Below are 15,242 nucleotides of genomic sequence, written 5' to 3' on the forward strand. Positions count from 1 at the left end.
ACTGCATCACAGCATCTGTATGCCTCTTCCACTCTAGAGAGTTACTCAGCTGTGTGACTCAGCTCGCGGGCCACCCGATTTCGGATTAAGCCCCAGGAGTTTGGAGCTTGCTGGTGCTCAGGGAACACCTTTAGGTAAACATCATACCACTTACAGATATAGCTCAACCAGCGACTTTTATCTCGTCCTTGTCCGATGCATTGTATATAAATCAACGCGCCGCTGGCCACTGCCCCAGCTGGTGCTTTGGTCTTCTCCGACATCGCAATCATGACAGACACATACGACACATACGACCCTGAAAAGATTCGACTCTCCGACGAACCTGTTCAGGTCCGGATCGCCTTGCGCCCCATTGCACCTCCTGCAGCTCTGGGACTTGCAGGTTTCGCCGGCTCGACGCTCATTGTCAGCACATGGATTTGTCGGTGGTGGGGCGGGCCCGACAGCCCTGTGCTATTCTTCCCGTTCATTGGGCTCTGGGGAGGACTCGCGCAGTTCATAGCTGGCATCTACGGCTTCGCTGCCAGAGACGTCTTGGTGACGATTGTCAACACCATGTGGGGGTGCTTTTGGATGTCGCAGGGAATTTTGTTCGGGTTGGTGTACGTCGACAGAGCGAGCCCGATTTGACGGGATCTTGAAACCCGCAATCTTTCTAACACAAAAGCAGCGGCGTGGGAGCAATTGAAGGCCACAGCGTATACACTCACTATCCCGAATTCGCAGCCTGGTTCATTCCTCTTACTATGACCACCTGGGTTTGCGCGCTGGCAGCCACGGCTCGAGATCTCATCCTCTCTTTGACCCTGTTCACGCTGTCCATTGGCTGCACCATTGCGCTTACATTGTTTGCCTATGACCCCGACACCACTCGCGCTGGTATCAAGGCAGCTGCATACTTTTGGATGGCGTCGGCAATGCTGGCATGGTGGCGATCTTCAGTGTTTGTGATAGAGTGAGTCTCAACGACCCGACAACCGTGCAGAGCATGGGTGCTAATAATAGGAAAAGGGAGGCCTATGGCAAAACCAATCTAGTCAAAGTTTTCAGGATCGGAAGAACCGCCGCTGAAAAATCCTCGCTGCCCATCGTGGCAGGTCTTGGAGAGCCTGGTGTCAAGCCAGGGCTGCCGAGGATCAAGAAACAGTGAAATGGAGACGTTCTGGAAATATAGACCGTCGAGGGATTTTCTTTTTCAGCAACGTTCCTTCTCTCTTACTCATTCCCAGCTGCTATGGTGCGTGTCTTCACCCACTAGGACGTGGTAGATATGTTATAATGGTTCTTCACTAGGGGGTAAACTCCTCAGAGTTAAATCTGAGCGCCGAGTTGGCAAGGCAGACTTACCATACCTTATCAAACTCCCCCTACTTCACACCGTTCATCGAGCAATGCCCCCTAACGCTCACCAGCACTCTAACCGACTTCGCTCAAACGGGCCCCGTTTTACAGTATGTGACGAGGGGAAGCACAACTTCCAGGCTCCAAGAAGAATCAAGTCGGATTCTGAAACATATGGGTGCCAACTCAGCCTCAAGGAAATATCTCGTGCCCCGCAAAGCCATCACTTCAAAATTGAGAAGCCCTCTCAAGGTATGCCTTGTACTCCTCTCTTCCAGTGTCACCGGCTAGCACCCATTACTGTAGTAATTAGGGATTGGGACAGCGGTGTCATGGCAGACAGAGAAGGAAAACCTCCGCAAACTCGCGTCTCAACCAAAATTCTTCCGGAACCCGCCATCCAGCAAAAGCCTCTAAGCGGGACTGTCTTCATCAGACTGGACACGTCCCCAAACGCCGGCCAACGTCACCGAAGACTGTAAAGTCCTCAATCGGCTCTGTCGTGACAGATCTTGCTGGCGACGTCGTATTACTCGCACTGTCAGTTGCCTTCTTAGCTTTTGTTCTGGTAGTGAAGCATTACCACCAAGCTCCAACCGCACTCCACAAGCACAAAGCAAACACACTGATAGCCTCGCTATCGGATCCTTTGGTGCGGTTGGAGTTCCAAGGATTGCGAGATTTGGAAACGCCGTCTGTACCAGTAGTTGCTTCCTGGTATTATTGTCGCATGATAGACAAAAAGGTACCTCGTACCAGAATCTACCATTCCAGGGTAAGCCATAGGCAGCATAGCCTACACGTACCCCAGAGCAAAATGACCTGCAGATACTATGTACGCAGCACATACCGCCATTTCAGCCCATTGACGGAGAGTATCCGGGCCCAGCCGCACCCGTACCGTTTTGCGACACAATTCTGTTCTCGACTTAGTGCATATTCCCCAGAATCCCATCATTTTTAATGAGCCTTTGGCCCCCGCGTCATGTGTGTGTGGCTAGGGGAGGGAGCAGTGCATTAGCGTCGAACTCGTCTTGATCAGCAATGAATTCGACCAGACATGCCAATGTCGATGTGGCCTCCCAGTGACCCTTGCGACTATAGATACATTTCGTATTAGCCTTTATTACGAGCAGCGAAGGGGGAAAACCTGTCAATCAAGGAAGGGTTTAATTAGATCTCACCAAAGCATCCTCCCGGTCTCGGAAGAGAGGTTGAAGCCGAACGTCCCGAGGGTCTGCTTGCGAAGTCCCCGAGTGTTATCATCGTTGTCACTATTGACCTTCTTGGTGTCCGTCGCCATCGCTTCGGCAGATTCTTCCGGATCGCGGGACGACGCCTCACCGCCGCGGTTCTGTCTTCGGGCGATATTCGCGAGAATGTCGCGCTGGAACCGGGCCGAGTACAGGTAAGCAGACATGGCCTGGTGGAGCTCGTTGTAGGTTGTCAGACCAGAATCCTTCGCTGCGTCCACTGCGGCATTAAGGAACCAATCCTCCAGTTCACAATCCTCAGAGGCGACGAGCATGCATGTGACAAGAACCCACAGCTTAACTTGGTTATGGGCGCGGCTGCCCCAGGAACCACCATGGCTCTCCAGCATCTTGCGCACTCTCAATGCGTTGATTCGACCAGACCGCCAGCTCATCTGGGTGGAGACCAAGCTGATGACAGTAATGAGAGAGAGTCTAACGCATTCCTCCCACGCCCTCCAAGACGGGGTCGGCTTCTCACGGTCAACATCGGCAATGGTGATTGAGAGTAAATCATGCAACATTGCTTGCCCCTTGCTACAGACCCACTCTGAATCTTCCAGAGTCAAGGTCCGGGTTTGCAGAGCATGTCGGCCAACATCGATCCACGGTATCAGATTGCAGAGGACTAGGTTCATCTCGAACGTGAAGATATCGTTCTGTCTGGGGTCTAGGAATCCACGTCCTAAGCGGCATTGGGGGCCGTTGGCACTCAATGACCGAGAAATCTGCTTGTGTCTTTGTAAACCCAACCCAGATGCATCCCAGTCGCGTACCAACAGTGGTTTTCGCCCCGTCTCCGCGGCCAGAAAAATATCGTTGTACACGATGGTTTCTTTGACGAAGGCGTCGAACGGCAGCCTTGGATCTAGCGAGTTGATGAAATTCCCTGCTGCGCGTAGATGCGTAAGAGCAGAATCATAATCCTCGAGGTACCATTCACACACGCCGAGATAGAAGATGTCGAGGATGAATTGCTTGTCCACGACCAAGGCGGGGATTCGTTGCAGGTAGCGACGAATGTGAGGTATGGCCCTCGACATTAGGTTCCGCGCAGTATGACGGTTACTGATACTCTTCTTGGAAACCTGTTCCATGCGAGCAGCGGTTGCGGTCAGAAGTGAGAGCATATGCATTTTGTTAGAGAGACAGCCTTGGACCACCTTCTTGATAGCTGGGACGCGCTCTAGGTGTCTCCTATAGGACTCGTCCGTTCCAGTCCTCTCCGTGGCCCGTGGTATCGAGAATGAGATGAAATATTGTAAGATGGCCTGTATCTCTGCGTTCAACCTGACGGAAGTTGCGTTGAATGGATCGACAGCATCGCCAGGCCGAAAGTTGGCCCGGGGGACTTGTACAGGTGTCGAACTGGAGCGTCGAGGCTCTGACGCGACATTTTGGTGGGCATCAGCCCTGGCTGGACTTCCTTCTCTGCTGATTTGATGCGTTGTCTGAGGCAAGACACTGTCGAAACTGATCATAGTCCCGATGGGGCGCGGGTTGGAAAAATCGTTCAGCCCTTCTTGTTGCGATCTCTGCAGACGGTTGAGTCTCCTCCATCGTTGCACGTGTCTCCCAATGGCAGAAGATCTGTCTTCCTTGCTGTTAGACAGGCTTGCGTCCTCCCCCGATTTGTTGACGAACAAGAATGTGTTTGATTGTCCACTTTCAGTCATTTCCTCCTTCTCAGCGACGGTATTTCCCTCCTGAGATACCGAGTTTTGCTACCGGAACTGTCGGACCGTACGCACCACGTTGATGCCATGCTACTGGAACTGGTTCGAAGTAGGTATTTGCGCCCTTGGAGGTCCTGGGACTCGTAGAGCGGACTTCTGACATATATCTCCAGGATTGGCGGTCCGCATCATCACATCATGGTGCTAGCGCAGTCAAAAGACAAAGTACCATTGCCTTGGACCTCCAAATGCCGCAGGGCTGCCTGCTGAAAACATTGATCGACGCAAATGCCAACTTCCAGAGCTAGAATATTTCGCATGGTCAAACCAAGCTGCTGGGCAGGCATGGCCGGGACTGGTTGGTCCTCTAATCTCGCTAATACGGATCTGCAAAATGACGTCCATCGACCTGAGGGGGAGATGCTCAAGGCCACCGGCACCCAACCAGGACATGGTCGTGCAACTCCCAGATATTCAACCGTCCCAAGCTTATCAGCGACATTGGCTTCCGATGGATGCAAAGATGGGAACGCTCTGCGGGCCGAAGTAACATTTCCGTTTTGGGACACAAGCATTAGGGGAAGGTAAGAAGCGCCCAATGTGGTCAAAAGCCCATAGAAAGCCCCAGGGATAATGAATGATTTTCAGGGACCCCGAACCATTGCCTCTCGTATTTCGCAAGTCCTTCGCCATTTCTCAGAGCTGTTTAGCTTCTTCGTTGAGGGGCTTCTTGGCCGAGGCGGGCCGGCGAGGGCAGCAGGCTGGGTTTGGCCCCTGGACCCGTTACCCTTGGCCTGTATAAGTAGTTGAGAGCACCTATGGTGGCTTGTTCCCAGGAGAGTGGCCCTCTTTGTGGAGGATGTCCACAGTCAGCAACCGCCATTACGAAAGCAGCTTGCTCAAGTGGCGGCTGGGTGGCGGCCACTTACTCGGTACCTCGTACTCCGTACAGGATATCGGTTCGAAAGCCGCCCACGCCATATCCGTTCAATGCTCATGGGATCATTAGCCTGCCTCGATTGACCTTTGCAAGGTTTCTGTCAGTCAAGGGCGTATCCTGCGCAGTCTACCGAGTACCTCGTAGTAAGCTAGGCTTATCTCAAAATATGCTTAAATCTCACAAAGCTTCTTGAGTCAGGGTCACGCTTCGACCCAGGGTGGATCAATGGTGACACTGGCACACTGATAAAGTCCGATATGCTTGTCAATTGTGCATAGCATACACCGTGGGGGTCTGCGGGCCAGTGTCACAAAGGGATAAAGCAAGGGCCGTGTCGCCTCGCGGCGGGCGGTATTTATTTCAGGAATGTTCATGTCTATTCTTTGTCAACTAGTATTTGACAGACCGCATTTAGTGGTTAAACCTTTCAATGCCGTTGATATTGGCTAGGTATGCCGCTAGGGCTCTCCAGCCTTGCATTTGCCATTCAACTTGCATCCTCGTAGTCTTTACTCCCGAAGCTGTCATAGCATGTCCAGCTAGCAGCCATTCTGATTCGTCGCCTGGGCCCTGTTCAGTAAACAGAAATTCCTCGGCAATCAGACAGTCAGTCATTCATGCTGATAATAGCCCAACACTCCCGTAAGATCCAGAAATGGGCTTGTGGCTTATAGTCGACCATCCATCCAGCCGGCAGCATAACACCTCTATAAGTGAGGAGTAGCGGATCGATCCAATTCCCTGCGCCAATGATAGATCTGAACTCAGTGCGCCATGCTGACCAGTGGCATGGAATGAAATGTTTTGCAAGTGGGCCTGTTCGTTTTCAATATCAGTTTGCTGTTGGCTTCGGGTTTTCAAGGTTGTAATCCTCCAATTTCAGATTCCATTCTGCGCCCTCTGAGAGACTCTCATTCCGTCCACTGACTCCTGGAGTCCAAAGACTTGTTCCTTTCAGATTTCAGTGTTAGCCTCGCAATTACGAACTAGAGAGAGTATTTCTTTACCCGGTTCGTATGACAAAAAGGATACCAGACACCAAAATGCCGATCGGTAGACCTCGGATCCCTGGCACCGAGGCGGAGAGGGCAGAGGCACGCAGGAACAAAGTCCGTGCGTACGTGTTTCATAGCCGGTTCTGTTTTCGTAATTAGAACACTGATACTGACAGTGCGTTCTTTCAAGAAATGTCCAGGCTTTTAGAAGGCGCCAGAAAGAAAAACAACTCGCCGAACAAATGATCCGGATGCAGACTAGGGAAGATGGTCTGCTCCCAAAACATCAGACGCTCGCAGGGCAGCAGTCGGCCATCGCCATCCTCCCTCACAGCTGTCCACGAGCGTGCGAGCCTTCAGCGTTTCCTCCGGACGATCCTGAATTCTGGCTATGGGCCATACCCTCAGAAATGGGCGTAAGGCTTGTGGGCTCGACATACCACGTTGCATTCGTCCATGCTCTCAAGAATAGATTCGTGAAGCTTCAAACAGTGCGCGAGCAAGCAAAACATAGGGCTGAACAACAACTGTCAATATGTTGTTCGACTTGGACCTCAACAGCAACCCTCGAAATTGACAGGTCTGAAACAGCAGTCCTAATGGAAGCTCTGTTGGCTGCTTCTTTGGCCAAAGTTGGGAAAGAGCGCAATGAACCAGAGATGGTCCTCCAAGGTGCCTATATGCACAACCGTGCATTGCAAAGACTCCGGTACTCGCTAAAAAGGTATCAAGATGGCGACACGACTGTTTCCCCGACATTGTTGTCTTCGACAATGCTGATCTGCGCCATGTCGGAGCTGATCACGCACAAGTCCTGGGACAACTTCAACTGTCACTTGTTGGGGGTGGGGGCTCTAATATTCCATTATGGTGCCGAAGTAAGTGACAGTCTCGTTGATATAGCCCACAATGCTGACGATATATCTTCCTGATGGATAGGGTTTGAATCAGCAGGCGTTTCAGGAGCGCTTTTACGGGTACCGTGCAATCCAAACACCGTTCTTGTTCATGAAAAGGCAGATGTCGTTTCTGTCCGAGTCGCAGTGGATCGACTTTCCTTCGAAAGAAGAAGTGGAGCTTGCTCAACACCCCTTGCAGTCGATGCTCGACATTGCCCTCAAGGCGTTACCAGAGCTTGTCGAGGAAGAGCCTCCGAAAAATTGGAGCCTTGATCGCCTCAAAGAGGGATATGGAAAGGTGGGCGCAATCGTGGCGGAATTGACTGCTTGGGAGCGCCAGCTACGATCACAACACGGTGGGAATCTATACACCAAAGTCAAGGCCAGCTGGGAAGGTGTGTACGAGCATCGCCTCGACTTCCCCAACCCTTCGATTGCCGTTACATTCGCCATGTACACGGCCGTAAAAATACAGGTCGCAAAGTTTGTTGCCGACCTCTCAGAGGAGATCGCCTCCCGCGCGTCCTTGAATGACATAGACCGAAGCTCAGCTGTTCTGGAGGCATTGCGGTGGGCACACCTTGCATGCGAGAGCCTCGAGTACTTCCACACTGGCGAACCCGAAGTTGCTGGACGAATTGCAACTCTGTGGCCACTCGACACGGCATGGGAGCTCTTTACACAGCTGGAAGCGGAAGGTTCTCTGGATATCTCGCAAGAAATCGCATGGTGTCGGTCTGCAGCTGAACGGTCCGCAAATCTTGGAGTCCCTCCCTTCCAATGGAGGTAAGACCAAGCTGGGCGAGGGGAAAGGGGAGCGGAGAGAGTTTGATCTAGGAAAAGCGGTCCCCGAACCTGTTTCTAGAGCTCGTGCAGCGGTGTTACTGGAGTGTTGGCGGCGGAGACAATACCTGCGATCATCGAAGCAGATCCGGAGGAACTGCCTTGATAGGTGAACTTGTTCCGACTGTTGCTGAGACCTGCGCGTGTCAACAAGAAGTCAAACCGCCCCTAGCGCCTTATGTCGAGCTCAGCCACGGAGGTGGCGAGGGCCTTGGCACTGTGGACCACAGGTGTGTGTGCGCCACGTGACCAAAGTGACCAAATCACTGTGGCTGGTGAGGCGGTGGGCGGCTGGGGAGCAGCTCTTCACGTTTGCTTGCTGCCTGCAATTCCAGCCTCAGCCATTATTTGAACAGATTCAATCCAAGGTCATCCTCATGGTGGCGCGAAAGGAGCCCGCCGTGAGCCAGTGGTGGCTGCATTCACTGCCCACCCTGCGACCCAAGTTCCTCTCCACCGATCTCCGCAAGAATCCCACCGACCTGTCCGCAACCTCCAACATCGTGATGATCCAAGGTCGATAAATGACGGAGGTCAAGAAGAACAAGACCAAAGCCAAGAAACCCTCGGGGATATGTTGGACGTTCGACACTTCTTGTCGTCAGAAAAATTGCTAGGCAGGACTTGGTGCAGGCTTAGGCTTTGTCGCACCATTCGCTTCAGCGGGTGAAAGAGCAAGACTGACAGTGCGCAAGATCGCCAGTCGAACGGATATATCAGCAGAGCTAGGGGGAAATGGAATTCTAGATATATACTGTGCACTTGTGCGGCTCTACGTTTGGGGAATGTGCCTAAGGTACGATTCGTATGGTTTGCCTTTTCAGGGGCTGCCTCCAGTTGAACCTCCGCATCCGGCGGAGGTGGTGATGAGAATGCGGAACTTAACTGGACAACATGGATGAGGCTTCGAGCATTGTCTTGTGCTTTGCTGCTTGGGCGCCCCTTCAAAGACCAATCGCATGTGTCACGCATTATTGTTGAGTGGCCCAAATCGCGATGTTTATCTCTGCCCAGAGTGTGCCTAGCTGCACAGCCTCACTCTGGGCTACATCGAGACACCTCATCCACCACAATCTGGCGCAAGTACCGAACAGCTGGAACCATGGCACCCTCCTCCAAGGCGGAGTTTTTCTCTGCTCTCATTTGTAACATGTGAAGTCTCCTCAGGACGAGCCGGTTGCTGCCTTCTACCCCAAATGGACGCCTCATAAACCACGCTCTTCGCTTCAATACAAGGCTGTGTGTGGGCGTGAGTGTTTGTGTCCGACTTCTTGCCTATCTGACCCCAACTCTACGCCAGCCAGCCGACTTCAGATTTGACCGGTTCAGCCCAGCTAACGTTGTTCGTGATGAAGGAGCCAAATTCCTCTCCCTCTTCGACCCCGAAGATCACACTTGATACATCTGTAAGAGATCTCATAAATATTTCAGATTTTGTTGTGTTTCAGATTCTCTGACCTTTTGGCCTCAGAATCTATTAGGGCAGCCTCGGGCGGAACAATCGACTACTTGGGTAACATCACCAAGTCACCAAACGGGACCTAGTATGTCCACACCTCCCCAAACCGCCATAGACGACAGCTCGTATTTGTCCCCTACGTCTCCTGAGCGCAGATCCCCATACGATGGATCAACTCTCAACTCGAGGTCCGGCTCTGTTGTTTCGGGGGACACGGTAACCCGACTTCGATCAAATTCGGGCGTATCAGCGGCATCCAATACTACGTTCTACTCCAAATCTAGCCTGGAGTTCGACGACCCTGAAGTAGCCTTGCGAGCTGACAAGGGAGACGAGAAAGACTTCAGCGTCCCGAAAAATCCCTTTGCCTTCTCCCCGGGTCAACTGAACAAGCTCCTCAATCCAAAATCATTGTCCGCCTACAAAGCCCTGGGGGGTCTGCGAGGCCTCGAAAGAGGTCTACGGACCAGTATTTCAGCTGGATTGTCAGTGGACGAAACCCGCCTCGAGGGACAGGTCTCTTACGAAGAAGCGGTTGCTACTGGAATCTGTAAAGAAGGACTCTCAGAAGTCAACCTAAGCAGGTCAGATTCGGGCGCAAGTGTTAGCCTGCGCGAAGTCAAGGGCCAATTTGAAGACCGCCTACGCGTCTACCGAGACAATCAACTCCCCGAGCGCAAGCCAGACAGTATCCTTGTGCTCATTTGGAGAGCATACAACGATAAAATCCTCATTCTACTCACCATCGCCGCTGTTATCTCTCTAGCCCTAGGGATTTACGAGACTGTGGATGGAGGCTCTGGTGTCGACTGGGTCGAAGGGGTTGCCATTTGCGTCGCAATCCTAATTGTGGTGATTGTTGGTGCTGCTAATGACTGGCAGAAGGAACGTCAGTTCGTGAAACTTAACAAACGGGTATGTCCATTGCTCTGGCCAACAATGGCCGAGCAGCTTATTCTAATTTTCGCAAATAGAAAGACGATCGAGAAGTCAAAGCCGTTCGATCAGGCAAGTCCATTCAAATATCAGTTCACGACATCACAGTTGGCGATGTTCTTCACCTCGAGCCTGGTGATGCCGTTCCGGCAGATGGTATCTTCATATCTGGGCACGGCGTCAAATGCGACGAATCGTCTGCAACTGGGGAATCCGATCAGATGAAGAAGACGCCAGGTGAGGAAGTGTGGCAACGCATTCAGCAGGGAACTGCAACCAACAAACTTGATCCTTTCATCATCAGCGGCTCCAAAGTTCTCGAGGGCGTTGGCACCTATCTCGTCACCAGCGTCGGTGTGAACAGCTCCTACGGCAAGATCTTAATGAGCCTGCAGACCGACAATGAGCCAACCCCTCTGCAAGTGAAACTCGGCAGATTAGCAAATTGGATCGGAGGCCTTGGATCGACAGCCGCAGGACTCCTTTTCCTCGTCCTTGTGATCAAATTTCTTGCTCACCTTTCTGGCGATACTCGACCTGGAGCTCAGAAGGCTCAGGAGTTTTTGGACATCCTAATCGTTGCAATCACAGTCATTGTTGTCGCCGTTCCGGAAGGACTTCCCCTGGCAGTTACCTTGGCATTGGCGTTCGCCACTACCAGAATGCTGAAGGAGAACAATCTCGTGCGAGTTCTTCGCGCCTGTGAGACAATGGGCAATGCCACAACCATCTGTTCGGACAAGACCGGCACTTTGACTCAGAATAAGATGACTGTGGTCGCCGGTACGATCGGAACGAAGGAGAAGTTCGCTTCGTTACACTCGACGGGGACAACTGACGCAGCCTCGTTCACCACGATGTTCAGCAACTTGAGCGCCGACGTCAAGGAACTTCTCAAGCTCTCTATCACCCTCAACAGCACGGCTTTCGAAGGTGAAGAGAAGGGCGTACCCACTTTCATCGGTTCAAAGACCGAGGTCGCTTTACTCACCCTTGTAAAGGAGAATCTGGCTCTTGACAATTTGGCTGCGGAAAGGTCGAACTACAAGGTTAAGCAACTGATCCCCTTCGACTCGGCTCGCAAGTGTATGGGTATAGTCATCAAATACAACGGTGTCTACCGGCTCCTCGTCAAGGGGGCGGCGGAGATCATGCTTGCCAAATCGGTCAAGGCCATTTCCAGCGTCTACGAGAAGCAGTTTGCAGTTACGGATTTGACTGCAAAGGAAAGGGAAATGATATCAGCAACCGTTGATGAATACGCACGACACTCACTGCGGACCATCGGTATGCTGTACAAGGACTTCCCACAATGGCCACCTGCTGGGGCGAGGACCCTTGAAGAAGATGCTAAGATGGCCGATTTTGATGATATCTTCCATGAAATGACCTGGATTGGCGTCGTCGGTATCCATGATCCCCTTCGGGAGGGTGTGATTGAAGCCGTAGCACAGTGTCAACGTTCGGGTGTGGTGGTCCGCATGGTTACTGGCGACAACGTCAGCACCGCCCGTGCGATTGCTACTGATTGTGGCATTCTCCGCAAGGACGAAGACGGAATTGTCATGGAAGGCCCCAAGTTCCGCCAGCTTCCCAATGAGGAAATGGACAGGATTCTGCCACGGCTTCGTGTGTTGGCTCGTTCATCGCCTGAAGATAAGCGTGTCCTTGTCGGTCGCCTCAAGCATTTGGGCGAGACAGTCGCCGTCACTGGAGATGGTACCAACGACGGGCCCGCCCTTAAGATGGCTGACGTAGGCTTTAGCATGGGCATTGCCGGGACGGAAGTTGCAAAAGAGGCATCTTCGATCATTCTGCTCGATGATAACTTCTCTTCGACAATTACCGCCCTGATGTGGGGTCGAGCCGTCAACGACGCGGTGAAAAAGTTCTTGCAGTTCCAGATTACCGTCAACATCACCGCCGTGATACTGACGTTCGTGTCTGCTGTCTCCAACGACTCGAACCACTCAGTTCTCACTGCCGTTCAGCTCCTCTGGGTCAATCTCATTATGGACACCCTCGCTGCTCTGGCGCTTGCAACCGATCCCCCAACGAAGAAAATATTGGACCGTCCACCACAGCCAAAATCCGAGGCTCTCATCACCATCAACATGTGGAAAATGATCATTGGCCAAGCAATTTATCAACTCGTTGTCACTTTCGTTCTGTACTTTGCTGGTATGTCTATTTTCAACTACGATATAAGACAGCGGAAGGAACTGGACACGATCGTCTTCAACACGTTTGTCTGGATGCAGATCTTCAACGAATTGAACAGCCGTCGGTTGGACAACAAGTTCAACGTTTTTGAGAATGTCCATCGTAATTACTGGTTTATCGGCATCAACTGTATCATGGTCGCAGGACAGATCATGATTGTCTTTGTTGGCGGGGAAGCCTTTAGCATCACTGCCCTCGACGGTCCTCAATGGGCAATTTCTCTACTGGTTGCTCTGCCGTGCTTGCTTTGGGGTGTCCTGGTTCGATGCTTCCCAGATGCTTGGTTCGCCGTCGTGTTTAACGGAACGGTCAACGGCATGGCTTTCGTTCTCCGACCGATCTGGAAGGGTCTTCATGTCATTTTCCATCCGCTTGCACAGGTTTGCCGTGCCATTGCACGGTATGCTCGGCGTGCTATACGCAAGGTCACTCACCAGGATACCTCTGAGCTGGAAGATGAGCAAGCACCGGCTGACGAAGAGCGTCCTTCAGTCGTGGCTGCGGAGAAGCGAACTGGCACCGTCCACGTATCGAGCGGCTCCAGCTCAACAGCAGCCACAACGAAGCCGAACGATGCCAACACGACTTCACCGTCCGACTGGAACAGTGGCTCGACGGAGAGGAGAGACATCCCGGTGCCCTCTGTGTCGATCACAGGACCCAGCTGAGCGGTGCTCCCGCAACGAATGTTACGTTCCTATATGTATACACACCACAGCTCGGATTCATTTGTTATCTATATATGTTCTGGATGAAATTCGAATCGGCGTCTGGCTTGCAAAACATGTGCGACATATGAAAGATGGCGCTGGGACGGGGCGAGTAAGAGTTTGCATGCTTTGGGCAAGGCCTCTTTGAAGTTTGAACGACCTCACGTTATTGGAGTTTTGTGCGGGTGACTGTTTGACTCCAGCCGGATTCAGAGCGTCGTGGGCGGGTTTTCTGGGTTGGAGTATCTCGCAGTTGATTACTTGGGTTTGGGTTTGGGTTTTCGTTTGGGGAGGTAAGTAGTGTTTGTCTTTTGGGAGGGCAGAAGGCATTCCTTGTTCGATATACAGATGTCGTCAAAGTGAGAAGTTCCATTCCTCGGCGACCCGGGAAGCGGAAGATAGGCAATACGAAAAAAGGGAGAAAAAGAATTGACCACATGTGAACGTATTTCAATCAACCTTACCCGTTTGACGCTCTCTTGTTAGAGGTTCTCCCCTCCGAGAATCTATCCCCAGAGAATCTCGAAGACGGCACAATGGCTGACCGAGAAGAAGCACTGGCTGGCTATAAGATAGGGCACCTTAACAAGGCTGAAGTCCACCGTTCTCCATATGCATCAGGTCCTAACCTAGCTGACTGACGTGTCTTCACCTCGTCCTCTCTCTCTCTCTCTCTCTCTCTCTCTCTCTCTCCGTCCTCACAAAATTTCTTCTCCTCGGGCGTCTTAAGACCAAACCCAACCCACCACGCCTGGGGATCAACAGACCACCGATGGGATGGACCCCCGACGATCCAACCGCCAGCTAGGCTGGCCGGGTGTTTCAACAGACACGGCACCAGGGTGATGACGGAGCGGGCACGAGAAAATGAACGTTTGACGCACATGTGGGGGGGTGATATTCATTACTACGTACCTAGATAGATAGTACAAGCCCAACATTACGGCAAACTCGTTTGTGTACCTATGGAGTAGGTACTCTCATGCGAATGCAAGAGTGGGGTGGCCATAATACACATGTACGCTTCAAGATCCTGGACATCATCATCATCATCATCATCATCATCATCATCATCATCATCATCATCATCATCATCATCATCATCATCATCATCATCACTCCGTGTACTACAATACCTCATACTCGCGGGATAGATATACTCGTGCGAGAAGGCTCCCACGGTACCCGAGTATTATTACCCTGGGTAGATAATTATCCGTGACTGATCCGCGTCATGTTTTATGTAAAATGGTAATATCGTTGTTAGTAGGTACCTACCTAAGGTAGTGGAGAAAAAGAAAGTGCCTAGGTATCCACATTTCCCGTCCCGTTACGAAGAGAGAGAGATCTTCAGGAATCGATTTCCAAGCTTTCTCAAGATTTTGTTTTGCAGATCTCCCCCGTTGAGCAAAGTAATCAAAACGTGTTATATATATGAAACGAAATTACATATTGGAAAATGGGTTGGCATACCTATTGCATGTATTCGACATGGTCAACTCTCCGGAATCGTGGAGTCGGGCGCGTTTGTGAACACTAATAATACTTAAATAGTACCTGATTATGTAGGAAAACCTGTGTACAACATTTATGCAGTCTATCACGAGTTATTGTACCGAGTACATAGGTATACATGTATATACTGGTCTCCCGTAGCAGCAGCCTGGTGACAGACAGGGTTCCATTGTCCTTTCGGACTCCAGACGGCGGCCCTTCCCTCCTCCACGATTGGATATAAGTACCTACCTCGCTAGGTAACTAAAAGAAATTCTTGTCCTAGGGGCGGTTTGGGCCAGTGTGCCAGTCAGTACCTAGGTAGTTCTCCCGCGCCTCAAGGGTGCGCGTATGTGTGTGTGCCTCCAATCAGCGCGGCCGGTTGTAGCTCGAAAGCAAGGCACACAGCCCCCCGTTGCCTGATACTTGGATCCTTGATACTTGATACCTGGTGCTGCGATACTCAACAA

General features: G+C 51.7%; 4 protein-coding genes across 4 annotated transcripts; 3 read left to right on the forward strand and 1 right to left on the reverse strand.

The window, feature by feature from the left end:
* Positions 1 to 270: 270 nt before the first annotated feature.
* Positions 271 to 1,153, forward strand: Z520_02984 (uncharacterized protein; the record flags this gene model as incomplete). Its single annotated transcript, XM_016773497.1, has 3 exons — positions 271 to 605; positions 674 to 958; positions 1,015 to 1,153. 3 exons carry the CDS (start codon positions 271 to 273, stop codon positions 1,151 to 1,153), a joined length of 759 nt encoding a protein of 252 aa, XP_016635554.1.
* A 1,371-nt stretch (positions 1,154 to 2,524) lies between these two features.
* Positions 2,525 to 4,273, reverse strand: Z520_02985 (uncharacterized protein; the record flags this gene model as incomplete). Its single annotated transcript, XM_016773498.1, has 1 exon — positions 2,525 to 4,273. One exon carries the CDS (start codon positions 4,271 to 4,273, stop codon positions 2,525 to 2,527), a length of 1,749 nt encoding a protein of 582 aa, XP_016635555.1.
* A 1,983-nt stretch (positions 4,274 to 6,256) lies between these two features.
* Z520_02986 (uncharacterized protein) lies at positions 6,257 to 7,897 on the forward strand (the record flags this gene model as incomplete). Its single annotated transcript, XM_016773499.1, has 3 exons — positions 6,257 to 6,330; positions 6,399 to 7,086; positions 7,148 to 7,897. The coding sequence occupies 3 exons, from the start codon at positions 6,257 to 6,259 to the stop codon at positions 7,895 to 7,897; spliced, it is 1,512 nt and encodes a 503-aa protein (XP_016635556.1).
* A 1,599-nt stretch (positions 7,898 to 9,496) lies between these two features.
* Z520_02987 (uncharacterized protein) lies at positions 9,497 to 13,236 on the forward strand (the record flags this gene model as incomplete). Its single annotated transcript, XM_016773500.1, has 2 exons — positions 9,497 to 10,324; positions 10,384 to 13,236. The coding sequence occupies 2 exons, from the start codon at positions 9,497 to 9,499 to the stop codon at positions 13,234 to 13,236; spliced, it is 3,681 nt and encodes a 1,226-aa protein (XP_016635557.1).
* Between the last annotated feature and the right edge of the window lie 2,006 nt (positions 13,237 to 15,242).

The sequence above is a fragment of the Fonsecaea multimorphosa genome (assembly GCF_000836435.1).
Source record: "Fonsecaea multimorphosa CBS 102226 unplaced genomic scaffold supercont1.4, whole genome shotgun sequence".
Taxonomy (NCBI): domain Eukaryota; kingdom Fungi; phylum Ascomycota; class Eurotiomycetes; order Chaetothyriales; family Herpotrichiellaceae; genus Fonsecaea; species Fonsecaea multimorphosa.